This window comes from Camarhynchus parvulus, chromosome Z, assembly GCF_901933205.1.
Source record: "Camarhynchus parvulus chromosome Z, STF_HiC, whole genome shotgun sequence".
Taxonomy (NCBI): Eukaryota; Metazoa; Chordata; class Aves; order Passeriformes; family Thraupidae; genus Camarhynchus; species Camarhynchus parvulus.
The window spans coordinates 31,244,788-31,259,973 of NC_044601.1; the positions used below are offsets into that span (position 1 = coordinate 31,244,788).

Below are 15,186 nucleotides of genomic sequence, written 5' to 3' on the forward strand. Positions count from 1 at the left end.
ATAAAAATTCAGCTTCATCCAGACGACTTGGTTGCTGTCCAGGACAGTGACTGGATAAAGCAGGCGCCTTTTCTTTGCTGCAAGGTCCCAGGGAGCTGTAAGGAGCAAGGATGCCCTGTCCACAATTGCATCACCAGCCCATGTTCATGGCACGGTTTCCGAAACACAGGTGTGGGGGCACCCACAATGCTTTTCCTAAGTGTCTGAACCAGCAGACAAACAGTCTCCTTTGCACACAACTCAGCCACACAGTGCTTGCGTGCATCTCAAGCCATACTTTCCATGGCACAGGCAGTAGGCTGGCACTGTGGGGCACTTTCAGCAGGACAGACTCACATATGACAGAGATGTGCTGTGGTTACAATGTCCTTACATCTGCACCAGAAAAACTCCAGGCAAGCAACCCCAAGCTGCTTTCTCACCCCACAATCCTTCTCTAATGCAGAAGCTTTAGTGCTTGCTGCTTTCTCAGCACAGTCTAGAGGAGGGATTTCTTAGGAGACGACTAATAGGGAGCGTGTCATTATAGATACTAACATAAACCCTTCTTGGCGGACATATCCACCCACAAGCAATGCTTAGTGTGTGCCCTCAGCATTGTGGGACAGCACTTGGCCAGGCCACTACCCAGGCCACACACTCCGGCTGTACTGCATGAAGAAAGGGAATATATAGTGCTCCAAGAGCTGGGATCCCCCATGCCTCACTCCAACCCACACATCCTGCCTAGTTGGAAGGAAGCCTGGAGCAGCAGCCCCAGCCTCCTGTGGGGCTGGGAGGCAGCCAATGTGCTCTGGAGGCCAAGCCCTAACAAGGCACCGTACACAGATCCTGCCAAGGGGCCAGGCTCGTCTCTACTAATTGCTATCTTAGCTTCTGAACCAACACAAGGAAAACAGAGGAGGCCTTATTTCTTGTGGTGAATGCTAAATGCTCTGCTGCGTGTCCCCATCTGCCACTGACAGCCACTGCTGATGGTGGAAAGAAATCTTGAGCAAGTTTTTGATTTACTTCTCCTCCTTAACTTCACAGTATGGCAAGCCCATCAGACTCCAGAAGAGGTACACATACAGAGCACATACCTGTACATGCAGGCACAGAGAGGTGTCCAAAGGGAGAGAGAGTACTGAGATGTACTCCCCTCTGCCACACCTGCAAGCTGTGCTCCATCTGAGCAAGAGAGTAGCACTATCACTGTAGAAATGTAATGCCTTTTCTGAAGTGACATGTCAGCAGCTGTCCTCTGGACAGACTGCTGCCGCTGCTGTTGCTGCTGTATGCAAGCACAAGTCAGTGGGATTCTTGCCTTCATGCAGTAATATTACCTAATTCTCTGTCTGACTGAAAACCTTCCTATATGACATCAAAGCAGGGTTCTGTTGCCATTATGTTAGGTACCACCATGCACATAATTGCCAAGGTCTCTGTTTCGTGAAGTAAACTATGACCAATCCACCACTTTCTCCCAAAATTGCAAAGCCTTTCCCTTTCCTTACAGAGCTATTTCAGGTACAAGAGCTTAGGGGAGCTTGAGCTCTTTAAGGGAAACTCCTCCCTTATTCCCATCCACCACCACAGCATCATGTCTTGCTGCAGCTACTGGCATATCCTGTCTAACCCCATCCCCCAATATGACTGCATTACAAACAAGGATAGAAAGACAACAACAAAATTTAAGGACTGCACTGAAGATGCGCAGGGAAAAAAAATACCCATCATCAAACAAACAAAGAAAGGACACACACTTTCAGGTAACACAAATTTCTACTTTGCATTGAAGGTGGCTTCTTTCAACAAATGAAAAAAAAAAAGAAAAAAAAAGAAATGGATAGGGAAAAAGCTAAAAGCTAAAATAGAAAGGGGGTGAGTGACTAGAAAACTGAGACCGGGCAAATATAACCTAACAGCATTTGGCAGCGTATCTGATGACTAGACGTTGAAAGAATTAATGACTAAAATCAGGCACAGATATGATATTTCATAGGTAAATAACCATTCCATGTCAAGCAAACTTGTCTACAGCATAATAAAAGGAAATTCTAGGAAGCAAAACACAAGTTAAAAAGCATAGACAGACATTTTGTTTACAGGTACATTTTAAAAAAGAATGGTGTGAGTGTCTCTCTCTATACAGTATATATATATATTATATAGCTCGAGAAATTAGATATATTTGCTTGAACAGTCTCCTTACTCACAGAGGTTACTGTAGCTCCAGCAGTTACCCATTGGTCAAAGAAATAAAATGCAAAGATCATCAGTTTATCTATAGCGATACCAGCTAATTCAATTGCTGCTGTTCTAGTCAACTGGAATCAAAACAGTTTCAAATTTCCTGGCAGCTGCTGCCCTGCACTGCACACAATGATGTAAATGGATGCTTTCTGAGTATTATGAAACTGATGGGGGAACTGCAGTCTCATTCAGTCTATCGCAGGAGCTAAGGAGTCCACCTTGGCAGCTTGCAGGGGGAAAAAAAAATTTCCTCCAGCAAGGCTGCCTGACGGCATGCCAGGGATGCGTCTGTGCTTAGCTGCCGTTTTTGTAACTGCGTCCATAAGGGGAGAATCGGGTAGAATGGCGATGCTGAGAGTCATGTGCTGGTTCCGGAATGCAGGATGCTTTATGGCATTTCAGCATTAGTGAGCTGGAAGCATTTACTAAGCAGCCCAGTCATCCTGCATTTTATGTCTCTGCAGCAACTTGCGCAGAGCACAAGTAGCACGTGGGTGAGCTTGCATGCAGCATCGTATCAGTTACACTTTCCTGGTATTCCTGCCACCATTTATAAAAGGCAAATTAGGGCAAGTAAAAAACAATGTATGCATTAAGATGAGACAAATCTCTAGATGGCAGAGCTTAATGAACAAATCACAATTATGGTATTGTATCACTACTGCAGCCTGCCAGAGAGGAGGGTTACACACATCTCCGTGTCCTGCACTGCATCGTGTTACATCTTCTACAGTCACTAAAACTATTCCAATTGATAAAGCAGCCTGCTCCTGCTGAGATGGTGCAGCCATCCCCTATAAAAGGGGAGGGATGCTGCACAGCCTCTGGCAGCCTCGTGCAGCAGCCCTTTTTCCAAATGATGTCATTCTTCATGCTGCAATAGGTCCTGCCTGGCCAGAGTAGCCAAAGTCAGGGGATTAACATAATGCAAACACGAGGCTTTTGTAACTGGACTGCAAACATCCACACTGGACTGGGCGCAGGATTTTCTGCAGCTTGCAGACACTCCAGGCTTTTGGGCAGTTTGCTTACTCCAAAAGGAGAAGCAGAGCCAGGTCTTCATCCTGTCAAAAGTTGCAGCAGTATTATGTAAAAACAAGAAGTTGGTGGAAATGGGGAAGCTGAGTAAAAGTGAGAGGCAGAGGGAAGAGGCTGGAGAGAGTTGCCTGGAAATAAATCCTGGTGAAATGCCTCTGTGCCTTAGCAAACATGCAGGGAAGGTAAAGGGGAATAAAGGCATGGCAGAGCCGTTGCAGGAAAATTGACCATCTTGGCTGAGATCCCTCACCCCAAAAAGAGACAACCAGAGGGACTCCCTGCTGTGGTCACTGGGAAGTTTGGTACAGAGCCCAACAGCACGCATAGGCTGTGTGTTCTTTGCAGTCCATGCTTGAACAGCCACACAGTGTGTGAAAGCCAGTGGCTCAGGGTTACCCAGAAATTAAAATAATTTGTTCAGGGAAAAAAATAATCCCCTGCGTGCATGCAGGGGCAGTATGTTCCTCAGGAAATCGTACACCCACAGCTTCCTGCATACTGGAAGAGATTCACAAGAAGATACTGTCCACCACTGCTTTTGTGTAGTTCCCTGAATTCTGGGGGTTTTGGGCTACCAGAGACAGTGCTAGATGAAACTTCTGTCTGACACAGGACAACCATGCCCATGCTAGGTAAATCTGTGATGAATCTCTGCTAGCCAGTGCTGGAGTCTGGTAGGATATGATGATGCTAAGTTGTCACTGGTTTTGTAAAGAATGAGAAAAGCCACTAGAATAAGAACATAAATCCTGTGCATTTAGAAAGCAAGGACCATTTAGAAAGCATGTAAAATACATGGGTCACTTCATGCCTCTTTGAGAGTTTGTATTTTTTTTTACAACTGCACAAGTCCTAGCCCTATTCCTGATGGAAAGCTTTATGAAAGCTTTCTTATACTGTGACTTGGCTGCATATTTTTCCCCAGAGATTTTAACTAATTCCTAGTGGTAAACAGGGTTTGGGACCACTTGCATAACCCCAACTGCACTGAATTAAGTGTCTTCCAAAGAGCCCTGTACCTTTCCCCTGGTTGCAAGAAGGATGGCACCTTGCTGCAGTCACTCACAGGCCTACAGCAAGCTCAAAACAGGACAAAGTCCAAAACTAACATGCAGCACGTGCTGAGAGGATTTAGTGTGAGGGATTATCCACTACAAATTGCTGTATGGGCCACAGATGGTCAGTGAGATAGCTCAGTCCCAAGAGTCATTACCCTGGAAAGCAAAATGGTAGAGTGGAACAGCTGCTAGCATGAGTAGGAATAGGAGGGAAAATACAAAGGGAATATCTGGACTCCTTATCCTGACATAAAAGTGCAAGTGGGTCTTAGAATATTTAATGCCCTTTTCTTCTTTGAAGTTCCACACTCTGGAATTATATGGCTGTGAGAATCTCAAGTTTTCATTTCATTTTATTATGTTTGGAGAAGTCTGAAACCCAATATGTAAACAACAGATCCAAAAAGAATCTGAATTTTCTATTTTTCTGCTGCTGTGATTTAGAAAGGAAGTAGCTAACAGATTTTCTAAGCATAGATACACACAGTAATTAGCAAGAATTACTTTAAAAGTTCCATAAGAGCCTTCACCTGAAGAAAAACTTCTGAAGCAGTGACAACTCACAGCTGTTTTGACACTTTCAGCATCTACAATGACTTTACAGCCTTTCTAAATTCACTTATAATTAATGTTATATATTTTAAATACTGTATTTTTCAATAATCCTCTCAAAATCCTTGGAAAGTTGCTTTGAGTGAGCAAAAATGGCTTTAAAAATCCATCACTTGTAAGCACAGATCTCAGAAACTCCAGATTTCTGTAGATCCAGAAACCAGGCACACCTGCGGAAAAAGATGTCCTTTACTACTTTTCAGAGTCTGGGACCAATTAACCAATCTGAGAGTAGCCTTGCTAGGCAGTTCTTAAAGCACCCTAGGAGATGGATCTCAAGTTATGTGCCCAGCTAAAACCAAAACAGAGCACAGAGGGACGTGTGCGTCTCCCAGGCTCCAACTGTTTGTTGCTTAAGGTGCTGTTGGACATTGCATAGTAACTTTTCAGCAGGCTCTCACAGCGAATGAGACTCCCTTCCTCCGGATTCTGGACAGAGTTAAATAAACAACACAGGGATCTACAGCAGAAGGTACCTGTTAAAGCAGTGAACTGTGAACAGGAAAAATACATGCTGTACTCTGTGTTACACTCTTTCAGTCCAATACCAGGCCAGAGCTGCACCTACCCATATAATTTTATTTAAATGTCTTCTCTGTGTGCATATCAACAGCAAGTTAACATGCATCATTTCCTTCAGAAAGCTTCAGAAATGAAGCAAGGCTACAGCACAGTAGAGGGTTTGTGTTAGTGTGCTGCAGATCTCGCCAGATGATGGGACTGAGGCTGAGGAGAGGAGGCAATGGTGGTGACAGGTAAAAATGCTTCTGTGTCCCACTGTACCTGCCTATAACAAGCTAAGTCAGCTGGCTGAGCCTCTCCTGTTGTGCCCGCTGATCTGGATGCCCCATTTTCTGTCTGCCTGATGGAAGGGCATGACCTGACTGTCTCCAGGAAGGTGTTGCTGAGTCCTGCCAGCTTCAACCAAATTCAACCTGTGCCAGGTGTATTCAGAGCATCTGATATGGCCAGACGCTGACAGACTGCCAGCACCACCAGGTCCCCAAATATTTGTGTGCTCAGCATGGCTCTCAGCTTCAGCCAAAAGAACACAGACAGGGAGACATCTACTGCCTTAACTCTGGCATTTCCTAACTTCTGAGTGCTTAATTCTGCACCTCTAAAAAACAATAAACAAACAGTATGTGTTTTAATGATTATTTGTACTAAACTCTTGGCCTTCAAACAACTCTGTTGTTTAGAAAGTTGAGGATGTGGTAGTCTCCTCCCTACAGCTGTAGGTTATGATAACTTATCTATCCAGCTTTCAAGTGGAGGTCACAAGACATTCAATTTCCTCCTGTGGAGCACGGGACTTAGGATAATGCTTTGTGCCCCTTTAGTTTTCCTGCCCCTAGGACTGGAAACCCATACATCCATCACACCACACCTGACAGCTCCAGAGCATGCCTCAGCTTCTCCCAGTCCCAGGAAGCAGGACTAAGAAATTCAGGGGAGATAACAAGACAGTTCCACCGCTCCACCTCTGCAGCCAAGATCCAGAGCACAATGGAACTTGTCCTTCTGCATCAGCATTTATTTTTCCATGTGCTCTTCAGAGCATCCAAAATGACCTGCCTTATTCCATGCTGGAGTGAAAGAGGAGCACTTAGCGTGGCCAGCGAACATGCTGGTGCCAAAGAGGTAATCACTTCCTGAAGTGCACAAACTCAAGTGTTAAAGTACCTTCCAATACAGTACCTCTGGAAACTTAAATTTAAAAAGTTAACCTTCTTTTTGCATCATTGCCAAACAGCAATGCCAAACATTGGGGATCTTTATGAGAAAACTACTGATTACACACTATGGTTTTAAAACTCCTGCAGGACTTCTGTATGTCAGAAAATGCAGTGGGACACTAGAAACAACAACAACAACAAACTGATAAAGTCAAATATGCACAATAGGGTGATGGACTTTTAATTATGTGGGAGAGGGGTACCACAGCTCAGAGCTCTCTGTATTCCAGCCTTTTGTGTGCTCCTCGTGAACACTTCAGGACATCTGATGTGCCAATCCTTCACCATAATTAAGCAAAATTACTGTGAAAACCAGGCAGTCCTCCAACCCTCAGAAAATGCAGTTTTGCACTTCTTAAGGAAAACATAGCTGCAGAGGAAGATACCAGACCAGGGAGCCTAGACTTGCAGGATTGCTTGGAGATGGAAAGAGCAAGAGATGAAAATACGGCAAAGGGTGGTGCCTCAAAATGGAAAACAACAGGGTTGGAGCACTGGGCAAGACTACAGTCAGCAGTCTGGGCTATGATGAGAACAATGTAATAATGAGTGCCTGTAGTCTAAGGGCAGTTCCTGCAGGGAGGACCAGGAAGGTGCCATTTCCATGCAATGTCAGGGGGATGCAGCAGAGCTGTACATATGTGCCTTGAAGTAACAGAGCAAACAAGTGAGATAGAATGTATGTCAGTGATGCTCAATTTACACAAAGATACTGGGATCATTTTCTTAAAAATGTTTAAATCAGAAACATAAGAACCCTGAAAAGGCTTTACTTTTACAAAATAGCAGCCATTGTGTCCTTCCATTGCTCTTGAAAAACAGTTCTAGATAATCTAAAGCAAAAACAATCATTTCTTCAATTGCAGTTCAGGAACAGGTATGTTGCATGGGTCAAAGTATCTGTTTGATTTTCTTTCACGTGTCAGATCTGGCATTGTTTGACCTTTTGCAATGGTGATTCAGCACACATTGCCAGAAGAAAATAAGCCCTTTTTTTAGAATTGTTCTTTTGACATTATTTTTGGGGAGTCTGTTACAGTTTTTGCTGGCTTGAGCTTGCTAAGCACACAGATGAGCACAAGAACTAGCATGAGACAATCGGTGGCAGTGTGTGTCTGGGACCATCTCTTGGCAGAAGCAAGATGTTAAATGAGCTCAGTTGCCTCATGACATCTCACTGAACACAAAACAGCAAGTGACAGGCTTTCCAAAAAGCTATTTGTTTCACCAGGAATTCAAAACCAAGCTTCTTCCAGCAGCTGTTGGGAAAGACCAGATTTGCATAGCAACACAGGCAGTATTTGTACAGAGCCTTTTTGTGAAGGATGAGATTAAACCTCTGGTACACAGGATGAAAGCTTTCTCCTCTCAGAAGCATCAGAGAAAAGACTGTTTATCAATCTTAAGAAGCTTTTTTCTTCCTAACAACAGTCTTGGATTTATTTTCTCATATAACAGGAATTATGGGGTATTTGGCCTTCATGTTTATTTAAGGAATTATTTTGTAGTATCCACCACTTTCTTCCCCAAGGAAGCACTTTTAAGACTAAAAAAAAAAAAAAAGTCATGTGGCCATAACTTTTTTTTTCTCTTTTTGGTATTTAAATGTATTAACAGCAAAGTCATAAAAATCAGACCTGTAGCACAGCCAAGCCTGAAGAAAGTCTGCTCAATAGAGATCACTGTTTCCACAGCAGTTTCCAGAGAAGGAATGTATGTTTCCACATACAACAAGCGGCCTTTTATGTCAGTGAGTCTGAGAAGAGGTCTTGTCCAACCCAGCTAAATTCAGTTTCTAAAAAACATTTTCTTTTGCTGGAGGGCAGAAGGCTGGGGTTTCGCCAAGGAAGGTGGTCAGGCTGTGCAGGGCCACGTGGACAAATGTGGTACATCCTCCCTGCTCCCCCAGTGCAGGGGGGTCTGCAGGGAAATGCGTGGTCTTGAACCCTTCCACAACAGGAGGGTCCCGGGGAGCTTGGACCTGCTTCTGCTCCAAGTAATGCATGCAGGGCAGGAGGATGGGCAATGGACAAGAGAGGAGAGGACCCAGACAAGAGGCATCATGCATTAAAGACAAGAGCACATTAGGGCATCAGTGATCACAAATATCCCAGATAAAATTAGACTGAAGACAGCAAAGGAAAATGTTTTATATGTGACAGCTTTATTAGCATTTGAATATCGTTGATGAAACACCTCTTCTAAAGCCATCTAACTATTTCTTTTCCCCCCTTCTCATTTTCCCATGTGAAAATGACCAGCAGCTTCAACCTGGAAGGTAAAAATCAGCACAGAGCTTATTAACAAAAGCTGCCATCTCCCACCTGGGGAAATAGAAGTGTTTGCCACAGTTGCCCCCAATTATTGCTCTTTCTTTGTGAATTGGCTTGTCTGATGCAAGTGTTTTCGTACTCAGTCAAGACAGTATATCCTCAGCAGCGTCAGCAGGGCTACAGCAATGTGGCTGTGGCTGAAAGGGAAAGTATAAACCAGAAGGCAGAAGAAATTAAGCTGTTCAGCAGCTTACATGCTACATTCCGTTTCTGAGGCCAGCCATGGCATGGGTCAACTGCTTTAGGTTAGAAAAATTAAAGTTCAGCCTAACTGCCCACAGTGACAAGTTTTTCTCTTGATCAAGTTTAAACACCAACATTTCTCCTGGCCCTGCCCCTGTCACTCATTTGCTTGAAATATTTCATACTTTGACCCCTAAAAAGCATGTCTTCCTTCTTTTAAAGGAAACTTCAGAAAGTCACCTGTTTATTTGGATTTTTGGTGGTGTTTTCTCCCTTCCCATCTAATAGGGAGAAGAACAGAAAGACTTTCAAGCATAGCTGCTTCCCCTGAAAGCATATGTCATGACATATTTGATATATATCAAATAAAAAAAAAAACATGATTTGATGTACAAAAGCCCTGAGTTTGTACTACTGTCCCCTCAGTCACCCTGTCCTCATTCACCTCCAGTAAATAAGCAGTAAATAAAACCTGAACAAAAAAACTAGAAGGGGCAGAACCACTATCATTTATCCATGGCAGTCAAACAACTTGTAAGAGGAGGAGGAGGAGGAGGATGCATTTGTCTGTGGCAGCATGAGGCTAGTCTAGGTAAGCACAATGTCACCCAGTTTTTAGGTACAATTCACAAACGTTGTATGTTAACCACTGTTAAACATTCACAAACCCTCATTAATAAAAGAACAAGAGGAGATCTGGAAACAACGCAAAAAGGAGATCCAGAAACAAGGCAAGAAGCACAGGAAAAATACACAGAATTAGGCATATAAGTCAATATATCTGGCTTACTCTTTGCTACCCTTTATTTTAGAGCTCAGTACTTAGCTTGGAATACCTGTCATATTTGATAACTGTTTTGGCTGGTAATAACAATAGATTCACTTGGATTTATTAGACACAGCATACTTTATTTAATACCAATCTCTGGATTTGTACCAATGCCTGCTGACAGTGCTCTCACACTGTGTCTTTCCAAGCAAGAAATGAGGTCATCATGATTCATGTAATAAACTGATACACATTTTGTGGCAATTTGGAAGAGTTTTTTAAATTCCTAAATGAGGTCCTTTTGGTTTGGGTATTTTTGAGGGGTTTTTTCTCTTTTTGGAAATTTGGATTTTTTTCCACTTTGCAATTAGGATTTCCCAGGTGGATGATCAAACTTTATAAAATCCAGGAAGAAACTCAAGTTCTGCTTTTTTCTTTTTTCCTTACTGAAGTTGAGGAACATACACAGTTTGTTTCTGAACAAAGTGCTGCCCTTTTCTAGCAAGAAGGGAGTCTTCTTTAATTAAGTGACATTCCAGAAAGTTTGCAATTAGAAAGGATCAAGGTACACAGAGAACAGCCTGAGGAAATGCTTTTTCAAAGAGGGCAGGGCTTGTTGATAATTTTGACAAGGCAAGAGGAATAGCTACAATAACTAAATTTCTTTTCTTCTAAGCTTGGGCTCTTAAAGGTAGAAAACGCCCCATATTTACAAGAAGACAACAGGAATAAGACAGATCCTTAGATATAACATTAGATATTATGGAAGCACCTGGACTTCTGGAATCACTGACTACAGAGGGCAGAGCAGTTCGGGTACCACTCAAGTATCTGAATTAAAATCTTACCTACCTCTACTTGTAGAAAGACCACAAAGTGCATTTCTGGAAGGATCTCCAGGCAGAAATGGCCATGCTTCAGCATGTGCAATTGCAGAACTCGTGGCTGAACAACTCCACTGCAGAGAAGTGCAGGGACTCCCTCCACCAATGTGCCTGTAGCATGTGAGTCCCTGCTGTCACATCATGGTGGCTCACATGAGCCAGAAAGAAAGGCAGGAGTATAAGAGAGGGAACAACTGTCATTTTCTGGGGCCAAACCAGCAGGATCCAGTACTTGCAAAGGGTAGCATAGCACAGTGAGCCTCGCGGGGTCATTAAAGGAGAAGCTTCTGCAAAACTTTCCTGAGTGGCTTAAGAGAATTTTTTTTTTCTTTTGCACGCAGTAGTAATAAATAGAACTTACCCATTCCTGAAGGCTTCTCTTCTTCCAAGCCAAATAAAAATTCATATTTGGCCTTGGCAACATTCTGGGCATGAGCTGATATGTCATTATCCCGCACAAGTGCTTCTGCCTAGAGTAAAAATAAACAAAGCTTATATACCTTTTAGTGAAAAAAACAGCAGAAGGAACATGAAATCCCTTCAGGCAGCATTTTTAAAGTATTCATTTCACTCTGTTGCCACCAAGATCATCCAGAGTAGACATGGGCCAACTCAGAGCACTTTTGAAGAGCTCACCCCTCTGTCACTGAACCCAAGCATTTCAGTATTAAGAACAAAAACCTAACAGAGATATGAGAGCACCCAACCACTGTTTACACACTCTTTAGCCAGCTTACCCACTGAAAGGCCAGCAGCACTGGCCAACTATCTCAATAATATTGGTTAGAGTTAAAAATATCAAGGGAATAGTGTCAGAAATAGCAAATTTGAGGATGTATGTCATAAAACTGGAACCCATAGGAAAACCATAAATGGGGCAGGCGGTCTCTTTGAAAAGATAGTGGGGTAGAGAAAGTGAGAAGCAAGGATTACAACAAGGATGATTAAAAAGGGGGAGAAGGATAAGGTATGCAAACATGTACTTAGGCAGGAGTATTCTCTAAGGGGCCCTGTTGGGCAGCCCATGCATGACCACCACTGTCTAGGTCAGGACAAGAGCCCAAGTTGGTTTTACAACCACACTGCACAAGTTAAACTTGCTTATCCAGCCAGGAGGCAGGGAGTGGACACAGAGTGGTGAGTCCAGTGAGTGGACTCACCACTGGACGAGTGAATGGACAGATGGATTGAGCAACCTGTTCTACCCAGGTCTGGTGCCCCCAGCACCTTCCCACTGCTCCTTTCTTGTAAGAAACAGAGTAAAGGACCTTGACAGAGTAAAGGTCCAGTTTCTCAAAAGAGAGAAAGGCTACAGGACTAAGATCAAAATACTTTTCTGAACAGGTAGGGACAAAACAAATCTCTAAGATAAAGCACACTCCAGCAATTAACTGTAGTGCAAAAACTGTCTAGAGTCAGCATTAAGTTTCTTCCCAGCTGGACAAGACGGAGCCTGTAATTCTTCTGTTTGAAGTGACAAATAAAATAAATCACTAACTCTAAAAATTCTTCAGTAAACTTTATATTCATATGAGGCAGTCAATTGCTGTGGCATAGCAAGCCATGGCATGGTTTACACTGGTGAAAGCATTAGCTTATGAAAACACTCTTTAAAAAACAAAGTTAAATGGAACATTCTGCCTCCCAGGTCAACAACAACTTTTATGCATTTCTATCAAATACCTCAGGATAAGCATCAGATATAAGCAGAAATTCAAAGTACAAGGGACACATGATTCACAGGAGCACATAGTCACAGCTCTTTAATCAAAGATGGATGGAATCACAAATCCATATATTCCTCCTAGGCCATCTGTCCAACAATTGTATTTTCTCCCAAGAGCACACTGACAAATAGTTATCTTGCCCTATGCCCTAGAATGGTTTTGCTCCAGGTTTCTCTGGCCTTTTACACCCAATCCTTCTCCTACCTTTCTGTGCTGTGCCAGTTCTGCAAGATTTAGTAAAACATCACTCTGCCCTAAGTCGACAGCAGATCTTACACAACGGTCTTGGACTAATTTATTTACCATTCACTAGACATTCACTAGTCCAACTACTCAGTACTAGGACTTTCAGTATGTTGATACACATGCTAACTCCAGCCTACCCAATTCTTTGGTAAAGATGTGATGGAATAGATAAAGGGCTATCACAAAGATGACTATCACAAGCATGACAAAATGAGCTTGGAAGAAATCACCATGTCTGTTCTGGCTTTACAGACCTGCATTCATTCACTGGCAGGGAGGCAGGAAGGGCTAGAAAAGGAATAGCTGGAGCCAGAGCACACAGGAGAAGGCTCTTTGTCTGCATCAGCTTAGACAGGAGTAGCTTACAGAGCCAGACAAAAATTCAGCCTACTCAGATGGATGTGAAGGGATGGGATTGCTTATAACTAGCTGGTGCCAAATCCCAGTGACAGATAAATGAAATGAAAAATAAAATGAACAGAACAGTCCAGTTCTTGAGCAGTAAGAATTTCTGATCTATACCCCTCTGGAACACAGCTTCTCCATCTCTCAGCCTTGCTCTTTGAGATTTCACAGACATCTGCTACACTGAGCATCCCTGCCAGCAAACACGTGTTCCAAGGCTCTCTATTTGCCTGTACCTTATTGTAAAGCAAAGAAGAAAACTCCAGCTCACAGCACCCTCTGCATCATCCAGGAACAGTCACAAGTAAATTGTAAAATTAATGGGGTTTCAGTGTATAGGCCATCATTTATCAGAGTTAAGTGCCTAAACAGAGGCTGCATGATCTTAGTCTTTGCATCTGAAAGGGGTAACTTGATTGTCAGAAGTCTCAACGCTGCTGATGAAAACTACAGATACTGGCTTGTGTATGGGAACAGCTGTATTTAACATCTATTTAGGTTGTCAGAGCACTGAAAGGATGTATAAAGAAAGTCCATATCCAGGCTTAAGAGTAAGTTTATCATATTTCATCCAAACAAGACATGTTAAAAAAGAATGCAAGAGCAGGAAAGAATGAGGATGCTCTGAGGTCAGAGCCAGTTTTTAAGACTATTGCTTTACCAATGTCCAGATCAAGAGACAACATGTATTCCCCTTTCCTTCTTTCGATTTGCCACTCACCCAAGCAGGAGTCAAGATGCCTGAAACGAGGAGCCCAGAAATGGGCTGGACAAACATTCATGGTGCTTTCAAGCTGCATTAGCAAAGATTAAATAAGAGCAAGATTGAAAGGGATGTAAAACTTCTGCTTAAGCCTTCTCTCTCAGCTGAAGAGCAAAGAAATCTGCATCCAGGTCACCCACTTCATAATTGCTTCCCTCAGAAGGCTTTAAGCACCACCTTTGAAGCATCTCATCTTTGTCACTGCTGAAGAGGGTAACGCTTAGGAGCACCAATCCCCTTACATCAGCCCAGCTGCACATACATTTCTCATGAGCCATATACATATTATTTTTCAGTCCAGTGATGCTCTGGGCAGAGAGGCAGCAAGCTCCTACCCATTGGTGCATTACTCTTGCAGTGCTTTCTGCCTGTTTGAACATGTTTGATCAAGCCTACTTCTCTAGGTCATAACTCTTGGTCAGGAGTTAGGAAGGCTGCATTTGCCTCTCAGTGAATTTTAGATAACATTTATGAGGCTGCATTAGTTTGCACTTGGCAGTCCTCACCCCTCAGACCTCCTGCCAACACACTGGACCAGTTTCTATTGACCTCACACAAGGCATTGCATGGGTCAGCAGAAGTCCCACCTTGCTGGCTTTCTGTTTCATGCTTAGGGAGCAGAGAGATTCTTAAGGATAAGGCCTGTGCCTGTGGTGGTTTCAAGCCAGCACAGGAATGAAGCTGCTGAATCTGTGTCTCAGCACTGAACTGAACAGCGGCAGCATGCTAAGACCACAGGGTTCCTGCTTCTCCAGCAGGAGCTGCTGATAAGGACAGATAAGTCAGCCCAGCAAGAAGCACATACACTGCCTCTGCTCTGCTGTCTGGATGCGTGAATGCAGCAGCAGGTCAGTATCTGCAAGGAGAAACTATTCCCACAATTCACCCTTGAGAGGTGTCTTTAACTCCCGATGAGAGCTGGTTGCTGCCTTTCCTGAAGCTCAGTGTCACTCTCTGGATGAATTTAATTTCAACTCGTAAGCTCCCCTCAAACTGCCCTTGAAAAATCCCAGTGGTTTTTAGATAGGTATAGTGAGTCATAAAAAGCTGAAGAAAATGCTTCTCCTTTCTCCACAGAAGAAAAGCACCAAAGCATCCTCTTTTGACTTTCATGAGGTTCTGGTTAGGATCTTTTTTTGGGACCAACTGGTTTTGTCTTGTGGCCTTTTTTATCATACTGTCTTGGGGTGAAAG

General features: G+C 43.3%; 1 protein-coding gene across 2 annotated transcripts in view; it reads right to left on the reverse strand.

Annotated features, from left to right (window-relative positions):
- PSD3 (pleckstrin and Sec7 domain containing 3) overlaps positions 1-15,186 on the reverse strand; it is a 116,105-nt gene that overhangs the window by 92,711 nt on the left and 8,208 nt on the right. The window contains exon 2 of one of the 2 annotated variants that reach the window (XM_030968145.1): positions 11,213-11,321. In XM_030968145.1, coding sequence (XP_030824005.1) covers positions 11,213-11,321 — 109 coding nt within the window. Of the gene's footprint in view, positions 1-2,198; positions 3,080-11,212; positions 11,322-15,186 lie in introns of those variants that run through there. The other variant, XM_030968146.1, reaches the window with a different exon arrangement.